This window comes from Oncorhynchus mykiss, chromosome 24 (assembly GCF_013265735.2).
Source record: "Oncorhynchus mykiss isolate Arlee chromosome 24, USDA_OmykA_1.1, whole genome shotgun sequence".
Lineage (NCBI taxonomy): Eukaryota > Metazoa > Chordata > Actinopteri > Salmoniformes > Salmonidae > Oncorhynchus > Oncorhynchus mykiss.
The window spans coordinates 27,241,974-27,262,976 of record NC_048588.1 but is presented as its reverse complement, the minus strand read 5'-3'; the positions used below and the strand labels follow the sequence as shown (position 1 = coordinate 27,262,976).

Sequence of the window (21,003 nt, the reverse complement as noted above, 5' to 3'; positions counted from 1 at the left end):
ATATAAAACATTCTAGGATCCTGTCATCATTCAAGTGTTGTGTAAGAATGTTCTGACATTTACATTTTTTTCCATACATCCGACATTGATTCTATATTTTTCACACATTGTGAATCTTTGAAAGACTGAAGACAAATGAAAAGACTCAATGATCTTATTTAATGTGTTTACTTGCCTTAGTTATTTCTGACTTCCTCACCATCACACGAAAACAGACCTAAGCAACACCTGCAGTTACAGTACTGTATCGTATGTCACCGAGTTCATGTCCTGTTGTATCAAGTAGATGAAGCTCCACCCAGGACCATTAACTCACCTAACAAGACCATACCAGTTGGACACACCACAAGGAAACCTGTTTAACCACAGCTTTGTGGCTTCCTGTTATTTACACTCATACAGGCCTATATTCTGTATGACAAACCTTTAAAATGTAAATGACCTGAATCGATACAATTGCTCAGAGCAATGTCTTTACATTGTATAATACAGCATATTGGTTAAAGCTCAAATGAAGCAGGACTGAGATTAATTCAGAAACACAGGACTGAGTCACAGGCTGACATCTCATTCACTTTAATTACCATGGAGATAAAAATACAGCCACATCCTTTGTATATACCAGCCTACAATTTCTATGGTTTCTTCATACACTGTTGTACATTTGTCAACAGAAATACCAGCATGATATAAACTGAACAATTTATTTGGGGCCGAATCCTTACTTTCGCACATATCTCAAGCTCGCAATGTGATGTCAATGGGAGATTTGCGTGAAAATGTGAGCTCAGCTGTGACAGGTTGGACTGTACTCTGCTGGAGCTGGGAAAGCCTGTGTTGAGATGGACTGAGCATGAGTAGGTGAGTTTGGTGGTGTTACAGGTTCAGGCATGTGTCTGCGTGTGACATCACAGGAAGTGCTCAATGTCGATGTCCAGGGCGGAGCATGGCATGGTGAGCTCAAAGCGGTTGATGACATCAGGGTGAAGGACCCCGAGGCGTCCTATGCTCTTCCCGCACGCAAAGATCTCAGCACAGCGACCAGGGAAGAAGGTGGAATCTGAAAGAAAAGAGGGGAAACAGAGGGGGGTTGGGAAGGAAGGGAAGGTGAAGAGGATCTGTGGTCCACTGAAAATAAGCATAAGAAATGTAGTCTCTGAATAAATGTTTCTACACAGACAAGACACCTAAGATCCGTCTCATTTTGTCTTGAACTATTCTCAGATGAGACAACTTATTGATTTGTTTAAAACACTGACCGCTAGAGCCTGTTCAAGGAAGAGACCAACTAGGCTCAGGGTTGCCATGACTCCAGTTCCACAGACATGTTACGTTCCTACACTGTTCTGTTCTCTTCTCCATGGTGCTTCAGGTCTTCCCACATTGCTTTGCTCCTAAAAGCTAATGTACTCCTGAGCCATCGTTCAGATACTTACTCATAACTAGCAACAGAAAAATCTCTGCATGATCTGTGTGTGTCTTCCAGGGCAGCACCATGACACCCAGTCATTAAAAATGCTACACTAATAGCCAGACAGCAAGCCTGACAAGTGACAACCTATTCCACCAACCCTGAAAACCCTCTTCAGATTCATTCTCACTGAGCCAAGGTCAACACTAACCAGACAGTCAGGAGGGTACAGCATGCCTTTAACAGTGAATGGGAAGGGCTGAACTTGACAGTTAAGGAGCAGACGCCCACGTTTCACTTAAGAGGCTCTCCTTCAGCTAACTCCCTAACCACTCAGCCCTACACCGCATGGCTATGAGTGAGACAACTGACCGCTCTCGCTCTCTCTGCATAATAGTGTGTAAATGTGACAGTCTACGTGTTTTCTGTAGCTGTGTGTGTGTTTCAGGCAGTCTAAATGCCCATGGATCTCCCTGTAAACCCAGGGAGGCGCACTGCAGCAGCAGACGTGACTCACGTGCAGTCTGACTCCCACTGCTGACGACACGCTCGCTTACCCTCCACCTCCCCGTTTCTCTATCCTCCACACCCCTGCACGCCCTCTTCACCCCCTCCTCATCCCTCTTTCTGTGGTCCTTGAGCCCATCCATTTCCACACAGATTGTGACAGGAGACACACATCCTGTGGTGAGTGAGTGAGGTGGAGTGAGAGAGACACAGATGGGAGGGATTGGAGCTAATTGAGCCCTGCAGAACCCACAGCTCATAAAAACACTGATTTGTGGAACAAGTTTCATGAGTGCAATGGGAAAACATTCACTTCACTAGTGGACAAAATACCCCCTAAAATCATTTCCACTGGAAATACAGCCACAGCTGTACTGTAGGTTGAGGATAGGTGTGAACTGTGAAACCATGATATGGGTTTTAGTTTTATACCACTTCCTTTCCTTGCTTCCTTTCCTTTATGACCACTGACTTGGACAAGCTTGTTTTGAATTTTTTTCTCCCCAATTTCATGATATCCAATTGCGATCGTCTCATCACTGCAACTCTCCAACAGGCTCGGGAGAAGTGAAGGTCGAGTCATGCGTCCTCCGAAACATGACCCACCTGCGCTGCTTAACACCTGTCTGCTTAACCCGGAAGCCAGCCGCACCAATGTGTCTGAGGAAACGCTGTTCAACTGATGACCGAAATCAGCTTGCAGATGACCAGCCACAAGATCGAACCCCAGGCTGTAGTGACGCCACAACACTGCGATGCAGTGCCTTAGACCGCTGCGCCACTCGGGAGGCTAGTTGGACCGGTTTGACATGTCAGTTGAAAGCACCATGGTGAAAACTGAAAACCTATCCAGAGCCTTCACCAATCAGTTGCCATTGACAGAAACGGAGTCCAGTTTAAACCACTGAGATGGCTCCCTGGTTGTCTTACCGTCGGCAGCCTGGATGTGGTAGCCATTGCCCTGGCCTGGTTTGATCTCCAGCAGCTGCATAACCCTGTCCATCAGACCGTGGATCACCTCAAACCCCGGACTCTTGTTGTAGTAGACAGCACACAGGCGACGGTTGTTCCTGGCCCCCACGTCTGAGGGAGAGCAGAGGACAACGTAGGCATCAGGATATACTGTAGGATGTCTTTAAAAACAGATAATGACTGTGTGTATACTTGAGTATGAGGGAATCAATATGTAAATTCATGTTTGTCCTAATAAAGAATTTGGAAAGGCAGGCATACAATGACATTACTTAATCACATATCCATGAATACTGTCTATTATGAATACGGAGGTCACACCCGCACACAAACAGACCTTTGGATTCATCCTTGAGCACCACGTCTGAAATCTCAAACAGCCTCAGAGGCAGAGGCATCTTCCTGTTGGCAGCCACAGTCTTCAGCAGGCCTGAGAGCAGGGTGGTGCGCGCCACCTGGTGGAAAAGACGAGCACTGCTGTTAACACCACCACCAGCCTCTGATACACCCACCCAGTCACACAGCACCCTCTAGTGGAGAAAAACCCTCACATCAATAGAGGGTGAAAGAATCCAGTCAACTGTTTAACTTCAAAATTGCTGTAGTGTAAAGCAACTGTACGAGATCATTCAAAGACCAAAGGGGGACAGATCATAATGTTATCAGAGAGACATGATTAATCCACAGTAATGGTGGTCCACCTGGAACTCAGCTGTCTTGGGGTTGGAGATGCGACATGCTCTGGTCTCGGAGATGTTCTTCAACAGCTTGTCAGCTATGTCCTCCTGAGAACACTGCACAGGAAGACAGATACAACACATGAAAATGTGTGTGTGTTTATTTATTTGGATCCCCATTAGATTTTGCAGAAGAAGCAGGTACTCTTCTTGGGGTCCACAAAGGTAAAGAGTGTGGTCATTACCAGGGCGAAGGTGAGGGCCTCCGTGAATCCAGCAGCAGCCAGGTCCTGTCTCAGTAGCTCTGACAGCTTATTCAGTGGGAGCTAAAAACACAACAGTCATGAGGGAAAATAAGACCTCACCACTTAATAGCACCCAACTAGCAGCTCCAGTCAACAACCAACCAACTTCATTAATGAATAACCAGCTGAAGAAACCCTCACCTGATTGGCTATGGTATATGTGCGCGGCGTGGTGCGGGGAATATTGTTGAAACCGTACGCCATGGCGGCGTCCTCCATGATGTCACAGGCGTGGATAACGTCAGAGCGCGTGGGCGGGATCTCCACCTCGATCTGTTCGCCGTCACTCATGACCTCTGAGCGCAAGCACATCTTGGTCAACAGTTGAGCGATATGCTCAGTCGACTCACTGGGGATTACAAACATTAAAGCATTACAAACGTTAAACATCGGCAGGTAGCCTAGCGGTTAAGAACATTGGGTCAGTAACTGAAAGGTCGATGGTTTGAATCCCAAAGCCGACTTGGTGATTATTTTTTTTAAATGATTGAGAAAGCACTTAACCCTAATTGCTCATGTAAGACTGACTCTCTGGATAAGAGAGTCATGTAAATGAAAGGATATTGGTAGCATTCTGCTTAGCATATAGAGGGGAGGTCTCCAACCCTGTTCCTGGAGAGCTACCCTCCTGTAGGTTTCAACGCTAATGCAGTTCCTGTAGAGCTACCCTCCTGTAGGTTATAACACTAACCCTGTTCCTAGAGTTACCCTCCTGTAGGTTATAACGCTAACCCTGTTCCTGAAGAGTTACCCTCCTGTAGGTTATAACGCTAACCCTGTTCCTGGAGAGTTACCCTCCTGTAGGTTATAACACTAACCCTGTTCCTGTAGAGTTACCCTCCTGTAGGTTATAACACTAACCCTGTTCCTGTAGAGTTACCCTCCTGTAGGTTATAACGCTAACCCTGTTCCTAGAGTTACCCTCCTGTAGGTTATAACGCTAACCCTGTTCCTGGAGAGTTACCCTCCTGTAGGTTATAACGCTAACCCTGTTCCTGTAGAGTTACCCTCCTGTAGGTTATAACACTAACCCTGTTCCTGGAGAGTTACCCTCCTGTAGGTTATAACGCTAACCCTGTTCCTAGAGTTACCCTCCTGTAGGTTATAACGCTAACCCTGTTCCTGAAGAGTTACCCTCCTGTAGGTTATAACGCTAACCCTGTTCCTGGAGAGTTACCCTCCTGTAGGTTATAACACTAACCCTGTTCCTGTAGAGTTACCCTCCTGTAGGTTATAACACTAACCCTGTTCCTGTAGAGTTACCCTCCTGTAGGTTATAACGCTAACCCTGTTCCTAGAGTTACCCTCCTGTAGGTTATAACGCTAACCCTGTTCCTGGAGAGTTACCCTCCTGTAGGTTATAACGCTAACCCTGTTCCTGTAGAGTTACCCTCCTGTAGGTTATAACACTAACCCTGTTCCTGGAGAGTTACCCTCCTGTAGGTTATAACGCTAACCCTGTTCCTGGAGAGTTACCCTCCTGTAGGTTATAACACTAACCCTGTTCCTGGAGAGTTACCCTCCTGTAGGTTATAACACTAACCCTGTTCCTGGAGAGTTACCCTCCTGTAGGTTATAACGCTAACCCTGTTCCTGAAGAGTTACCCTCCTGTAGGTTATAACGCTAACCCTGTTCCTGGAGAGTTACCCTCCTGTAGGTTATAACGCTAACCCTGTTCCTGGAGAGTTACCCTCCTGTAGGTTTCAACGCTAATGCAGTTCCTGTAGAGCTACCCTCCTGTAGGTTATAACACTAACCCTGTTCCTAGAGTTACCCTCCTGTAGGTTATAACGCTAACCCTGTTCCTGAAGAGTTACCCTCCTGTAGGTTTCAACGCTAATGCAGTTCCTGTAGAGCTACCCTCCTGTAGGTTATAACACTAACCCTGTTCCTAGAGTTACCCTCCTGTAGGTTATAACGCTAACCCTGTTCCTGAAGAGTTACCCTCCTGTAGGTTATAACGCTAACCCTGTTCCTGGAGTGTTACCCTCCTGTAGGTTATAACACTAACCCTGTTCCTGGAGAGTTACCCTCCTGTAGGTTATAACGCTAACCCTGTTCCTGGAGAGTTACCCTCCTGTAGGTTATAACGCTAACCCTGTTCCTAGAGCTACCCTCCTGTAGGGTTTACCTCTAACCCTGTTCCTGGAGAGTTACCCTCCTGTAGGTTATAACGCTAACCCTGTTCCTGAAGAGTTACCCTCCTGTAGGTTATAACACTAACCCTGTTCCTGGAGAGTTACCCTCCTGTAGGTTAACGCTAACCCTGTTCCTAGAGCTACCCTCCTGTAGGTTATAACGCTAATCCTGTTCCTGAAGAGTTACCCTCCTGTAGGTTATAACGCTAACCCTGTTCCTGGAGAGTTACCCTCCTGTAGGTTAACGCTAACCCTGTTCCTAGAGCTACCCTCCTGTAGGTTATAACGCTAATCCTGTTCCTGAAGAGTTACCCTCCTGTAGGTTATAACGCTAACCCTGTTCCTGAAGAGTTACCCTCCTGTAGGTTATAACGCTAACCCTGTTCCTGGAGAGTTACCCTCCTGTAGGTTATAACACTAACCCTGTTCCTAGAGTTACCCTCCTGTAGGTTATAACGCTAACCCTGTTCCTGAAGAGTTACCCTCCTGTAGGTTATAACGCTAACCCTGTTCCTGAAGAGTTACCCTCCTGTAGGTTATAACACTAATCCTGTTCCTAGAGTTACCCTCCTGTAGGTTATAACACTAACCCTAACACAAACCCCAGTTGTAAATAACCTGATTCAGCTTATCAACAAGCTAATCAGATGCACTAGATTAGGGTTGGAGTTGAAACCTACAGGAGGGTAGCTCTACAGGAACAGGGTTAGAGTTGAAACCTACAGGAGGGTAGCTCTACAGGAACAGGGTTAGAGTTGAAACCTACAGGAGGGTAGCTCTACAGGAACAGTGTTAGAGTTGAAACCTACAGCAGGGTAGCTCTACAGGAACAGGGTTAGAGTTGAAACCTACAAGAGGGTAGCTCTCCAGGAACAGGGTTAGAGTTGAAACCTACAAGAGGGTAGCTCTACAGGAACAGGGTTAGAGTTGAAACCTACAGGAGGGTAGCTCTACAGGAACAGGGTTAGAGTTGAAACCTACAGGAGGGTAGCTCTACAGGAACAGGGTTAGAGTTGAAACCTACAGGAGGGTAGCTCTACAGGAACAGGGTTGGGTATTATTTCAAGCCACTTTGTTACCTGATGCCAACTTTACGGTTGATGAAGTCGGCTGACAGAGTTTCCTTCCTGTAAGCCAGCTCCTGAGGTCACATGGTATAGCAGAAAGGTTGAGGGTTACAAATAGAATGGGGATAATCAGAATGTACATATTGACCAGTGGGTTCTAATATATTTTCCCACAAAAGGAAAGACTGCAGGGTGATGGTGAGGGGATACAGTACCGGGTACTGACAGGTCCTTCCATCTGGGTACACCACCTCAGCCTCCTCTACCCTGAGAGAGAGCGACAGAACGTGAGATAGGTCAAGAGGAGTCTTTTAAAGTGGGGTAGGGCAAAGGAACTTCTTATTACTATGACAGATTCCTACTAATTCATGGTCTTATTTTACACACTAACAATATTAGGTTAAACTATTAGCCATTTAATTTGAATCATAGAAATCTAAACAGCTGTTGCCTGGACTCACGTGAAAGGCTCTTCACAATACTCGCAGAACATCGTCACCATCATGTCCAACACAATTTTTGCCTTGGTAAGGTCAGTGGCTGTGCACTCGATAAAAACATTCTTTGTATTCAATGAGATTTTGGAATGGTCCCCTGAAAAATAGACACAGAACAGTATCTACAGCATACCATGGGTAAATCAATATTGGAAGTCCACGAGGTTAATAGTTTTGGCATATACAGTCCATACGGAAAGTATTCAGACCCCTTGACTTTTCCACATTTTATTACATTACAGCTTTATTCTAAAATCTATTCAATTGTTTTTCCTCGTCAATCTACACACAATACCCCATAATGACAAAGCAAAAACAGGTCAAGACATTTTTGATAATGTATTAAAAATAAACAGAAATAACTTATTTACATAAGTATTCAGACCCTTGGGTATGAGACTCAAAATGGAGCTCAAGTGCATTCTGTCTCCATTTATCATACTTGAGATGTTTCTGCAACTTGATTGGAGTCCACCTGTTGTAAATTCAATTAATTGGGCATGGTTTAGAAGGGCACACACCTGTCTATATAAAGTCCCACAGTTGATAGTGCATGTCAGAGCAAAAACCAAGCCATGAGGTCTGTTACGGATACCATTATCCTGTGTGTGTGTGTATCCTGTGTGTTTCTTTTCTCTCTGTCTCCCCTCACAGGTGAACATCATCACTCCCCAATCAGTCAACAATCAACCCATCAATCAGAAGACACACCTCCTCATGTTTCCTACCCTATCACAGTTCCTTCCCCATGGTTTAAAAACCCCATCATTTGTTTGCTCAAGAGCTCAATCTCTCTTTGTAATGCCATGTTGATAGATCTCTGTTCTTCATAGATTTCAGTAGCTCAATCTCTTTGTAATGCCATATTGGTAGATCTCTATTCTTCATAGATTTCGGTAGCTCAATCTCTTTGTAATGCCATGTTGATAGATCTCTGTTCTTCATAGATTTCAGTAGCTCAATCTCTTTGTAAATGCCATGTATGTAGATCTCTCTCTTTGGGTCTTAACCTCTTCTTTTGTTTGAGCACCTCCAAATCACTTTGTCATCTCCTGTGAGTATTGTTTTGGTTATGGTGTTTGTTGCTGGTGGGAAAAGGGGGAAACCAAGACAAGTCGCCCATGGGCATACACTACCCGTAGGTAAACTTTGTTAAAAACACTAGTTAGAACTGGGCGGACCACCCACTGTATTTTTGGTTAGTTAGCTGTTATTGAAGTAGGCTAGTCTAGCTTAGGGGTGTTTTTGCATATTTGTTTCTTTCCTTGGGTCCAGCTCAGCCCCTTTTCCTGCTCCCCCCATTACCGTGTGTTTATAAATAAACCCTGAGTTTGACGGTATTATTTCGGTTGTCGTGGTTATTTCGTTCACACTCACTTTGTCACAATTATAATTTACATGAGTTATGTTACGGGTCTCACTACCATCCCCCCTAGACTGTCGGGCCAAAAGGGATTCGTAACAAGGTCAAAGGAATTGTCTGTAGACCCCAGAGACAGGATTGTGTCCAGGCACAGATCTGGGGAAGGCTACCATTGAAGGTCCAAGAAGAGAGCGGCCTTCATCATTTTTGAATGGAAGAAGTTTGGAACCACTAAGACTCTTCCTAGAGATGGCTGCCCAGCCAAACTGAGCAATCGGGGGAGAACGGCCTTGGTCAGGGAGGTGACAACAAACCCAATGTTCACTTTGCCAAAATGCACCTAAAGCACTCAGATATTGAAAAACAAGATCCTCTGGTCTGATGAAAACAAGATTGAACTCTTTGGCCTGAATGCCAAGCGTCACGCCTGGAGAAAACGTGGCACCATCCCTAAGGTGAAGCATGGTGGTGGCAGCATCATGCTGTGGGGATGTTTTTCAGAGGCAGGGACTGGGAGACAAGTCAGGATTGAGGGAAAGACTAAAAGAGTTAAGTACAGAGATCCTTGATAAAAACCTGCTCCAGAGCACTCAGGACCTCAGACTGGGGCGAAAGTTCACCTTCCAACAGGACAACGACCCTAAGCACACAGCCAAGACAACGCAGGAGTGGCTTCGGGACAAGTCTCTGAATGTCCTTCAGTGGCCCAGCCAGAGCCCGGACTTGAACCCGACCAAGCATCTCTGGAGACACCTGAAAATCGCTGTGCAGCGACACTCCCCATCTAACCTGACAGAACTAGAGAGGATCTGCAGAGAAGTATGGAAGAAACTCCCCAAATACAGGTGTACCAAGCTTGTAGAGTCATACCCAAGAAGACTCAAGGCTGTAGTCGCTGCCAAAGGTGCTTCAACAAAGTACTGAGTAAAGGGTCTGAATACTTATGTAAATGTAAATGTGATTTAGGTTTTTTATTTTTCATAAATTTGCTAACATTTCTAAAAATCTGTTTTTGCTTTGTCATTATGGGGTATTGTGTGTAGATTGATGTGAGAAAACAAACAATTGAATCAATTTTAGAAAAAGGTTATAACATAACAAAATGGGTAAAAAGTCAAGGGGTTTGAATACTTTCCAAATGCACTGTATGTGTGTGTCCTCACCATTGATGATTGGAGGCATAGACAAAACAATGCCGTTGCTGTCATAGATGACAGGATATACAGCCTCGTCTTCAATGATGTGCAGATAGTGTCGCAAGTGGCTGTCTGTCTGAGAGGGAGAAATACAAACAAATTGAAAGATTGGATAACAGAAATAAAAGATCTCTAGCCATACCCAATCACAACTCATGTTACAGAGGCTCATGATCTCTGTAGCCAATCCCTGCTCACCTTGTAGAGGCTCATGAGTTCCTGTGCGGTGTACTCCTTGGCCTGGTTGAGAGGTTTGAAGCGGATGTCACCAGGTGGTTTGGCTGTGTAGGTGAAGGGGCCTGAAATGGTGTCCAGGTCATGGGTGCCGATGGCAACCAGAGTCCTTTTCCTACAGAGCGCAGATTACAGTCAATTCACACACACAGTCACAACATCCACTGAGCCAATATCTCAAACTACCAGAGAAGAACACATTGAAAGGCATCACTGAAGTATGAGGCATGGTATTGAAAAAGGTCTCTGACCAAAACATTGACAATAAATATGCAGAGGTGAAATTGTGTGTGGCCCATAGGGCCAGGAGCCTATCTCCTCTTTTTTGTAGAGCAAGGCAGCTTGATGTACAAGTACACCAATTGGATGCTAAACTGTCGCAGGGCCTTACCCACAATCCAAGCATAGAGCCATCAGAGTCTTTGGTATGACTCAAACAAGGACCGAACCACCAACATTCCAATCTAAGGGCAGACACTAACCTCAAGGCCACTGAGTTGGTCAAACTTGTGTGTGTGTTGTATATATTTTTCTGTGACGGTAGAGATGTGTTAGGTGTCTTACTAACCTACAGACATTCTGATGGAGTTTCTCCTGTAGTTCGATAAAGCTGTCGTAGCGTTCCTGTGTGAAGGTGATGTTCCTCAGGACTGCAGCCACAGCGTGGGGTCGCACAGCAGTTGTCTACGACAGGCACAAACAGGGGCACCCACAGTCGGTCAGGATTCTCTCATTAATCTCTAAAAACTATATATTGCTTCCAACACAAACCCTCCTTTGCACAGCCTCAACAAATGTAGAGGAATTAATCAACTGCTCAATATCTTAATTCATCATCTTGTCAAAGACAAGATGTATGACCCAACCTTACGCTCTGCCCCAAACCCAGGTCAGTAAACAGTCCGCTCCATGTTTCCCCCTCCCCACCTCCTCCGTGATGAGCAAATTAACCAAACCTACACTCTGCCCCAAACCCAGGTCAGTAAACAGTCTGCTCCATGTTTCCCCCTCCCCCACGACCAAATGAACCCAACCCTACACTCTGTCCCAAACCCAGGTCAGTAAACCGAGAGTCTGCTCCAATGTGAGCAATTAAGGCCCCCATTAACACTGACAGGGCTGTCAGTTCCTTGGTGTCCACATCACCAAGGAACTCTCATGGTCCAAACATACCAACAGTCATGAAGAGGGCACGACAAAACATTTTCAGTACCCCCTCAGGAGACTGAAAAGATTTGGCATGGGTCCCCAGATCCTCAAAAGGTTCGACAGCTGCACCATCAAGAGCATCCTGACCGGTTGCATCACCACCTGGTATGGCAACTGCTCGGCATCTGACCGCAAGGCGCTACAGAGAGTAGTGTGAGCGGCCTAGTACATCACTGGGGGCAAGCTTCCTGACATCCAGGACCTATATAATAAGCAGTGTCAGAGGAAAGCCCATAAAATTGTCAGAGACTCCAGTCACCCAAGTTAGAGTGTTTTCTCTGCTACCGCATGGCAAGTGGTGCCAGAACGCCAAGTCTAGGCCCAAAAGGCTCCTCAACAGCTTCTACCCCCAAACCATAAGACTGCTGAACAATTCATAAAATCGCCCTGGGCAATTTACATTGACCGCCCTCCCCTTTTGTACACTGCTACTACTCGCTGTTCGTTTGTTACCTATGCATAGTCACTTCGCCACCACCTACATGTACAGAGTACCTCAACTAGCCTGTACCCCCCGCACACTGACTCAGTACCGGTAACCCCTGTATATAGCCTTGTTATTCTTGCCTACCTCCCTAATCTTCTATATTTGCACACACTGTACATAGATTTTTATTTTATTTTGTGTTATTGACTGTACGTTTGTTTATGTGTAACTCTGTGTTGTTTTTGTCACACTGCTTTGCATTCGGTGCAAGTGACAAATAAAGTTTGATTTGATGTTCCCTCCCTTCCTCTGTGATGACCAAATGACCCAACCCTACACTCTGCCCCAAACCCAGGTCATTAAACAGAGACTCTGGTCCGTGTTTTCCACCCACCTCCTCTGTGATGACCAGCCTCTGAGGCTCACTGCTGGCTGGACTCACACGCCTGTAGCGAGGGGCTTCCATCCTGGAGTGCAGACACACATGGACATGTCAATACACAGCTGAAGACACAACACACACGATAAAGCAGCACAAGCTGAAGTACTTTGGCAATGTAAAAGTAATGTTTAAGCACACAATTCTCCATATAGATGTGTTTACATACTTCTGCTTGAAGACCTGCAGGCCCCTGACCAGCCCTTCCAGACACAGAAGGTCATAGCGGTTAGCTGGGACATCGATCTTATACAGAATCACATCAGACGCCCCCTCTGCCTTGGTGTCCCCCTGCTCACGACTGATGATGTCCTTCTCTGAGGTCTGAAGGACAGGGTTAGGGGGAGAATAGTTAGCCCAAAAACAATACATTGGTTATCACACAAACAAGTGAATATGGCTGAAGTTTATCCTCACTGTCTTCTACTCACAATCTCATCGAGCTCCAGCCCAAACTCAAAACACAACTCATCAAATTCTTCATCAGCTGAAATGAAGGGAAAGAGAAAAGCATTTTAATATGTTGGAATAATTCGTATATTATGGTCCCACCTCCATTCTTCATTTAAATCAGATTTGACTAGTTAAATGGACGTAGCTATGTGGCGTTCAGTACAGTAACTTAGCAGGGTAGGATAGGTCTGGGTAGGGAAATGATGCAATCGTCGTGAAATAACAAGCATCATCAGTTCTGTCAACTATCAAATCATGTTTTCAATCACTATTCAGTAGAAACAGAGTATATGCCGTTTTGTATGTAACATATGTGATATGTTGTTAAACAGCCCACAAAAAAAACGTGATATGCTGTTATTGCCACGGCATCAGCCACCGTCTTAGCTAGGTAGCCACAGTAGCTAACTTAGGCAGCTATCTCACCGTTAGTCTGAAAATACAACGCCGAAACTAGTTAAAATTTGTAATTCTACAATTTACTGAATATATATTACTTAAAAAGGTAAGTAACATTTCTTACTGTATGTTCTGCCCAAGGCATGAAACAGAAGATCCCTTTTGACACTGACAGTCGGCATGTTGACCACGGCTAACTGCTAGCTACTATACTTTCCTCCAAGACTGAAGGACCCACCGAAACCAGCTTTAGCTGTCCGGGACAATGCCAGTCTGAATTATTAGTATAAAGTACTACTCGTACCAAAAGACTCATATTAACATTTGGTATCGAATTAAATGGCAATTTCAAATAGTTAATTCACAGTCACACTGGATTATCAAAGACCAAGTATAACAGTGTAGAACCGTTGATGTATTGTGAACGCACCTTTGTTGGTCTGCCAGTGCCAGGTGGGAAGGGTAAGGTGATAGGTCCAATCATGACGTCAGTGATTTTCAGGTCGGGAAGTCGGAGCTCTAGAAAGAGGCCTGACTTCCCGAGTTGGAATTCCGAGCCAGATGACCGTTTCAAAGATGTTTCCCAGTCAGAGCTCGTTTTTTTCCGATGTTCCAGTTGTCTTAAATGCACTCAAGTCGGACGTTGACGATTTCCCGAGTTCCCAGTTCTTTTGAGCGTGGCACTAGTCAGTTGCAGAACGGAATGCATTCAACTGAAATGTCTTTCACATTTAATCCAACCCCTCTGAATCAGAGAGGTGTGGGGGCTGCCAAAAACTATATTTTGGTTTTTGTTTCATCAGTCCATTGTTGACATAGTCCCAAAATGTTTTGCTTGTCAGCAATCAAGTTTTCAAGTTATGTAACTTTCAAAATACAGAAATCATCCCCATATGACAAGTTTCCCCAAAAACATTATTGAACAGACAGAAACATGGATGTGGTAGGGTGTAGCTTGACGCAATGAGCAACCTATTTAAAGGGCAGCAGAGCAACCTATTTAAAGGGCAGCAGAGCGTTCCCAAAATCTACCTGTTTTTCAACTGTTCGTACAGAACCGCACTGTTTCCGTTTAATTCCGTTGAACATTGCTGTACATTTTTTCATATTGAAAGCAGCCATGGAAGTCAATGTTTGCACGCACACGCTTCATTCTACTTCTTCTCTGCTTCCTGTCCGCAGTAGCATGGTGCTCGTATTGTGAGGCTGATTAGCTAGGACAGACAGGTGTGTGTACGCAAAGTAAAAACACAACATGGAATCCATGTTTGGTTTTGATTTGGAGGGGGGTGGTAGCATCTAACAATTGTATTTATTTATTTGCTGGGCACCCTCTCAGCGAAGTAATTGACAACCTCCTAATCAGAACCTTCTACTTATTACAGATATATCTTCGAAGGTGGGAAAACATGCAGAGGCAAGGGTCGGTAAATAACTCAAGGTGGTGTTATAAGGATAGATCAGAGTCCCACTAGGTTCTAAACTGGGCTATAAAGTTATATATAAAGTTACACCGAACAGTTCATAACAAAAGCCAAGTATTGCTACGGTTATTTGGAACATATTTGATGTTATACAATTGTCATAGGCTATCAAATATTAGGCTTCTTAATCCACAATCACACTGGATTATGCCTAGCCTAATTCATCAGACTGTGATAGTAAAAGCGGTTAGATTATGCCCTATTGAAGACCAGTGGAGGCTGGTGTCAAAGATTGTAGGCGTGACCAAGGCCCCTATTACCATAGTACACCCCACCTATTTGCTGAAAAGTTGTGCGATGTACAAAAGATTGTCTATTATTTTGACAAGATATTTGAGTGACTGCTCTATCAATGGAAACGCATGTCCTCAAAGATGGAAGTCAGGCAGGACGAGGTGAGGTCAGGTGGGACCATTCTAGCTAATGAGACGGCAGATACGTGTGAACAACAGGGCATAGAGATAGATAGACAAACAAATAAACCAAAATAAAAGCTAATTCTTCTCATGCTTTGGCATGAGGGTCTGCTATATAAACTGATTTAAAGCAGTGTTAGGGGAAAGTCAGTGCTGGCGACCATCGTAGGGACAGTCCAGCATCACGAGGACTGTCTCTACAGACTCGGCAGCGATATGGACAGCGTGCTGGCAACCATCCTGCGTTTGGAGGGGAATGTACAGTCCCACTAGTCTCCAGCACTGGTTCTGGTACCAACCTCCACACCACCACTACCTGCCCCTGTCCCATCTGAGCTGGTTTGCGGAATACCCCTGAGCGCTTTGACGGCGCGCCAGCGAGATACAAGGGATTCCTTCTGCAAGGCGACCTGTACCTCGCTCGCTACGCTAAGGCTGTCTCTAGGAGAGACAGGGTTGCCACCGTCATCTCGGCACTGACAGGACGGGCCCTGGACTGTGATGCCGCGGTTTGGAAGACCTCCTGGAGTTCCGGACAATCGCGGCCTCCACTGGAAGGAACGAGTCGGCTCTGGTCACCGTTTCCCCCAGCGGACTGCGGGAGGAGGTACAGATGGAGTAAGCCTGCCGTGATGACCATGTGTCACTTGACCAGCTCTTCAGCATGGTGATCCGGTTGGACAACCTCCTGCGGTCCGACAAAGACCTACACAGGAATCCGGAGCCCATGGCTACACGTGCTCTGTAGTCAAAGCAGATGGAGGTGGGCTCTGCACGTTTGCCCGAGGTAGAGCGTAGGAGAAGGAGGAATCTGGGCCTCTGCTCCTATTGTGGAAAAATGGGTCATTTCTCCCCTACCTGCCCTCTAACCAATAATAGGCGAGGAGGTGACAAACCAGGGAATTCCCCTACTCCAAACCAGATAGGAGGCAAGATCTCCTCTCCTTTTCTGTCAACTAAACTAGTGTGTTTCCCAATTAAATTCCCTGAATACCCTAGCCTCTCACTCTCGTTAGCTCTGATTGATTCCAGTACTGCCGGGAATCTTTTAGATAGCGCACTGGCCACTGCATTACACATTCCTTTGGTTCCCCTACAGTCCAACATTCCGGTTCGAGCCCTGGATAATCGGTCCAATAGGGGCAGGGCTCGTACATCACATCACTGTTCCCATTTCTCTGCTGACCCATGACACTCATTTAGAACAGGTCACCTTTAGAGACACCCTCACGCACCCCATTGTTTTAGGTCTCCAGTGGTTGAGTTGGCATAACCCTGTTATTTCCTGGTCCTAGAGGAGACTGCTGGGTTGGTCGCAGGAGTGTCAGGGGAGGTGTCTTGCGGTGTCTGTCAACACCACTACGGTGGAAATTCCAGACCACGCCCCTCAAGTGGATTTACTGGAGGAACACCAGGATCTGCACCGGATTTTCTCTAAGACCCAGGCTTCACGCCCTGCCTCCTCATCGCCCCTGGGACTGTGCCATTGACCTGCTTTCTGACGCGGGCCTCCCAAGAGGACACGTCTATCCCCTCTCAAATGTGGAGACCGAGGCCATGGAGATCTACATACAGGAGAGCCTCCAGAAAGGTGTTATCCGCCCCTCTACGTCACCAGCCTCCTCAAGCTTATTTTTTGTTAAGAAGAAAGATGGGGGACTGCGCCCCTGCATTACCTATCGAAAACTGAAGACACTGTGAAGTTCAGCTATCCTTTACCCCTCATCCCAACCATCATCGAACAAATGCATGTGGCACAGCACTTCACGAAACTGGACTTGAGGGGCGCCAACAATCTGATGCGCATTTGTGCAGGCGACAAATGTAAAACGGCCTTCTCCACGACCACGGGGCATTACCAGTATCTCTTAATGCCCTTTGGCCTGTCTAATGCTCCTTCTGTCTTCCTTCAGTCTTCCAGGCCTTTATCAACGAAGTGTTTCGGGACATGCTGAGACGGGGTATAGTGGTTTATATAGAGAATATTTTGGTCTATTCTGCTGACCGCGCCCAGCATGTCTCATTAGTCAGGTCTGTGCTGGGAAGAATGTTGGAGCATAATCTACAGTTGTAGTCGGAAGTTTACATACACTTAGGTTAGAGTCATTAAAACTTGTTTTTCAACCACAAACTATAGTTTTGGCAAGTCAGTTAGGACATCTAAAATCAAATCAAATCAAATGTATTTGTCACATACACATGGTTAGCAGATGTTAATGCAAGTGTAGCAAAATGCTTGTGCTTCTAGTTCCGACAATGCAGTAATAAGTAATCTAGTAATCTAACCTAACAATTCCAAAACTACTACCTTATACACACAAGTGTAAAGGGATAAAGAATATGTACATAAAGATATGAATGAGTGATGGTACAGAACGGCATAGGCAAGATGCAGTAGATGGTATCAAGTACAGTATATACATATGAGATGAGTAATGTAGGGTATGTAAACAAAGTGGCATAGTTTAAAGTGGCTAGTGATACATGTATTACATAAAGATGCAGTAGATGATATAGAGTACAGTATATACATATACATATGAGATGAATAATGTAGGGTATGTAAACATTATATTAAGTAGCATTGTTTAAAGTGGCTAGTGATATATTTTACATCAATTTCCATCAATTCCCATTATTAAAGTGGCTGGAGTTGTGGCTGGAGTTGAGTCAGTGTGTTGGCAGCAGCCACTCAATGTTAGTGGTGGCTGTTTAACAGTCTGATGGCCTTGAGATAGAAGCTTATAATTTTTCCAACAATTGTTTGCAGACAGATTATTTCACTTAGAATTCACTGTATCACAATTCCAGTGGGTCAGAAGTTTACATACACTAAATTGATTATGTCATGGCTTTAGAAGCTTCTGATAGGCTAACTGACATAATTTGAGTCAATTGGAGGTGTACCTGTGGATGTATTTCAAGGCCTACCTTCAAACTCAGTGTCTCTTTGCTTGACATCATGAGAACATCAAAAGAAATCAGCCAAGCCCTCATGAAAAGACCTCCACAAGTCTGGCTCATCCTTGGGAGCAATTTCCAAATGCCTGAAGGTACCACGTTCATCTGTACAAACAATAGTACGCAAGTATAAACACCATGAGACCACGCAGCCGTCATACTGCTCAGGAATGAGATGCGTTCTGTCTCCTAGAGATGAATGTACTTTGGTGTGAAAAGTGCAAATCAATCCCAGAACAACAGCAAAGGACCTTGTGAAGATGCTGGAGGAAACAGGTACAAAAGTATCTATATCCACAGTGAAACGAGTCCTATATCGACGTAACCTGAAAGGCTGCTCAGCAAGGAAGTAGCCACTGCTCCAAAACCGCCATAAAAAGACAGACTACGGTTTGCAACTGCACATGGGGGCAAAGATCATACTTTTTGGAGAAATGTCCTCTGGTCTGATGAATCAAAAATAGAACTGTTTGGCCATAATGACCATCGTTATGTTTGGAGGAAAAAGGGGGAGGCTTGCAAGCCAAAGAACACCATCCCAACCGTGAAGCACGGGGGTGGCAGCATCATGTTGTGGGGGTGCTTTGCTGCTGGAGGGACTGGTGCACTTCACAAAATAGATGGCATCAGTAGGAGGAACATTATGTGGATATATTGAAGCAACATCTCAAGACATCAGTCAGGAAGTTAAAGCTTGGTCTCAAATGGACAATGACCAAATGCAAATGGGTCTTCCAAATGTACAATGGCCCCAAGCATATTTCCAAAGTTGTGGCAAAATTGCATAAGGACAACAAAGTCAAGGTATTGGAGTGGCCATCACAAAGCCCTGACCTCAATCCTATAGAAAATGTGTGGGCAGAACTGAAGAAGTGCGTGCGAGCAAGGAGGCCTACAAACCTGACTCAGTTACACCAGCTCTGTCAGGAGGAATGGGCCAAAATTCACCCAACTTATTGTGGGAAGCTTGTGGAAGGCTACCTGCAACGTTTTACCCAAGTTAAACAATTTAAAGGCAATGCTACCAAATACTAATTGAGTGTATGTAAACTTCTGACCCACTGGGAATGTGATGAAAGAAATAAAAGCTGAAATAAATCATTCTCTCTACTATTATTCTGACATTTCACATTCTTAAAATAAAGTGGTGATCCTAACTTCCCTAAAACAGGATTTTTTTTAGTAGGATTAAATGTCATGAATTGTGAAAAACTGAGTTGAAATGTATTTGGCTAAGGTGTACGTAAACTTCAGACGTCAACTGCATATGTTAAACAAGAAAAATGTTTGTTTTTCCAGCGGCCCGTGTCCTTTTTGGGCTACCTCATATCCACGGAGGGAGTGGAGATGGAGGAGCAACCCGTCAACGCAGTCAGGTCATGGCTCATCCCCAACTCTGTGAAAGCAGCCCAGCGTTTCCTGGGGTTCGCCAACTATTTCCAGAGGTTCATCCAGGGCTTCAGCTCAGTGGTCGTGCCTCTTACCTCCCTGCTGAGAGGAGGTCCCCCGTGGCTTCATTGGACGGCGGAGGCAGAGAGAGCGTTCTAGACGCTGGCGAAGAATAGATCCCACCTGGATTGTCTCGGGTTTAGCCTCTTTGCTGCCCTGATGTACTCCAGGTTTCGGTGGTCCGTCCACACCAGGAAAGGGTGTTTGGACCCTTCCAGCAAGTGCCTCCATTGCTCCCATGCTGGCAAGTCCCGACCCCTAACTCCCCTTCATCGTCAAGGTAGGAGTCGGGGTAGGGCTGTCCCAGCTCACCAGAACCCCTCCATAGCTGCAATCCTGTACCTTTTACTCCAAGCAGCTGAGCCCCGCCCAGAGGAACTACGACGTAGGGGACCGGGAACTCTTGTCGTTTAAGAAGGCTCTGAAGGCATGGAGGCACTTGCTGGAGGGGTCCAAATACCCTTTCCTGGTGTGGACGGACCACCGAAACCTGGAGTACATCAGGGCAGCAAAGAGGCTAAACCCGATACAGTCCAGGTGGGGTCTATTCTTCGCCAGGTTCCAATTTAAGCTTTCCTATAGGCCAGGCTCGAAGAACGTGAAGGCGGACGCCCTGTCTCACCTCTATGATGCAGAGGAGAGGCAGGGAGAGGAGACCTCCATCATCCCTCCGTTCCGTATCATTGTGCTAGTGGTGTGGGACATGTATGCCGACATACAGCAGGCCCTGTGTACGGAACCTGCACCTGCCCACCACTGTGACTGACCCAAAATTAAGGAAAGCTTTGACTATGTACAGACTCAGTGAGCATAGCATCGCCATTGAGAGAGGCCGCCGCAGGCAGATCTGGCTCTCGAGAGAAAACAGGCTACGTGCACACTGCCCACAAAATGAGGGGAAAACTAAGCTACACCTCCTAACCTCCTGCCAAATGTATGACCATATTAGAGACTGTCACACAGGGAGTCAGGAAGTAGGTGCAGAAGGAGAGTTTAGTAACAATGATGCAAGGCAAATTAACAAAAATGTGAGGACAGACACTGGGATTTGAGAAGCAAGTACAGGGAGTGAACATTTAATGTATAACGGCTATGAAACGAAACATGGACAGCATCTGGACAAGGAAAACATAACAACAATAATGCTGACACGGGGATCAAACTGAGGAACAGACAGATATAGAGGGGGCAATCACTAAAGTGGTGGAGTCCAGGCGAGTCCAATGAAGCGCTGATGCGCGTAATGATGGTGACAGGTGGGTGTAATGATGGGCAGCCTGCCAGAGAGGGGGAGCAGGAGCAGGCGTGACAAAAACAGGGGATGTGTACTGAACAAGAAAACAAACCAATACTGCCTGATGAAGGTAATCAAGGTGATGATGAAGTCCAGGTGTGAGT

The 21,003-nt window shown here is 45.6% G+C and overlaps 1 protein-coding gene across 1 annotated transcript; it reads right to left on the bottom strand.

Annotated features, from left to right (window-relative positions):
* Window positions 1–152: 152 nt before the first annotated feature.
* Window positions 153–13,642, bottom strand: farsb (phenylalanyl-tRNA synthetase subunit beta). The gene is made up of 16 exons (XM_021582937.2): window positions 13,420–13,642; window positions 12,875–12,930; window positions 12,613–12,767; window positions 12,399–12,471; window positions 10,937–11,052; window positions 10,333–10,483; window positions 10,102–10,210; window positions 7,540–7,672; window positions 7,294–7,345; window positions 7,091–7,152; window positions 4,014–4,221; window positions 3,813–3,893; window positions 3,592–3,684; window positions 3,228–3,345; window positions 2,849–3,001; window positions 153–1,060 (listed from the first exon to the last, which is right to left on the bottom strand). Exons 1-16 carry the CDS (start codon window positions 13,475–13,477, stop codon window positions 909–911), a joined length of 1,770 nt encoding a protein of 589 aa, XP_021438612.2. The 5' UTR covers window positions 13,478–13,642; the 3' UTR covers window positions 153–908.
* Window positions 13,643–21,003: the final 7,361 nt, after the last annotated feature.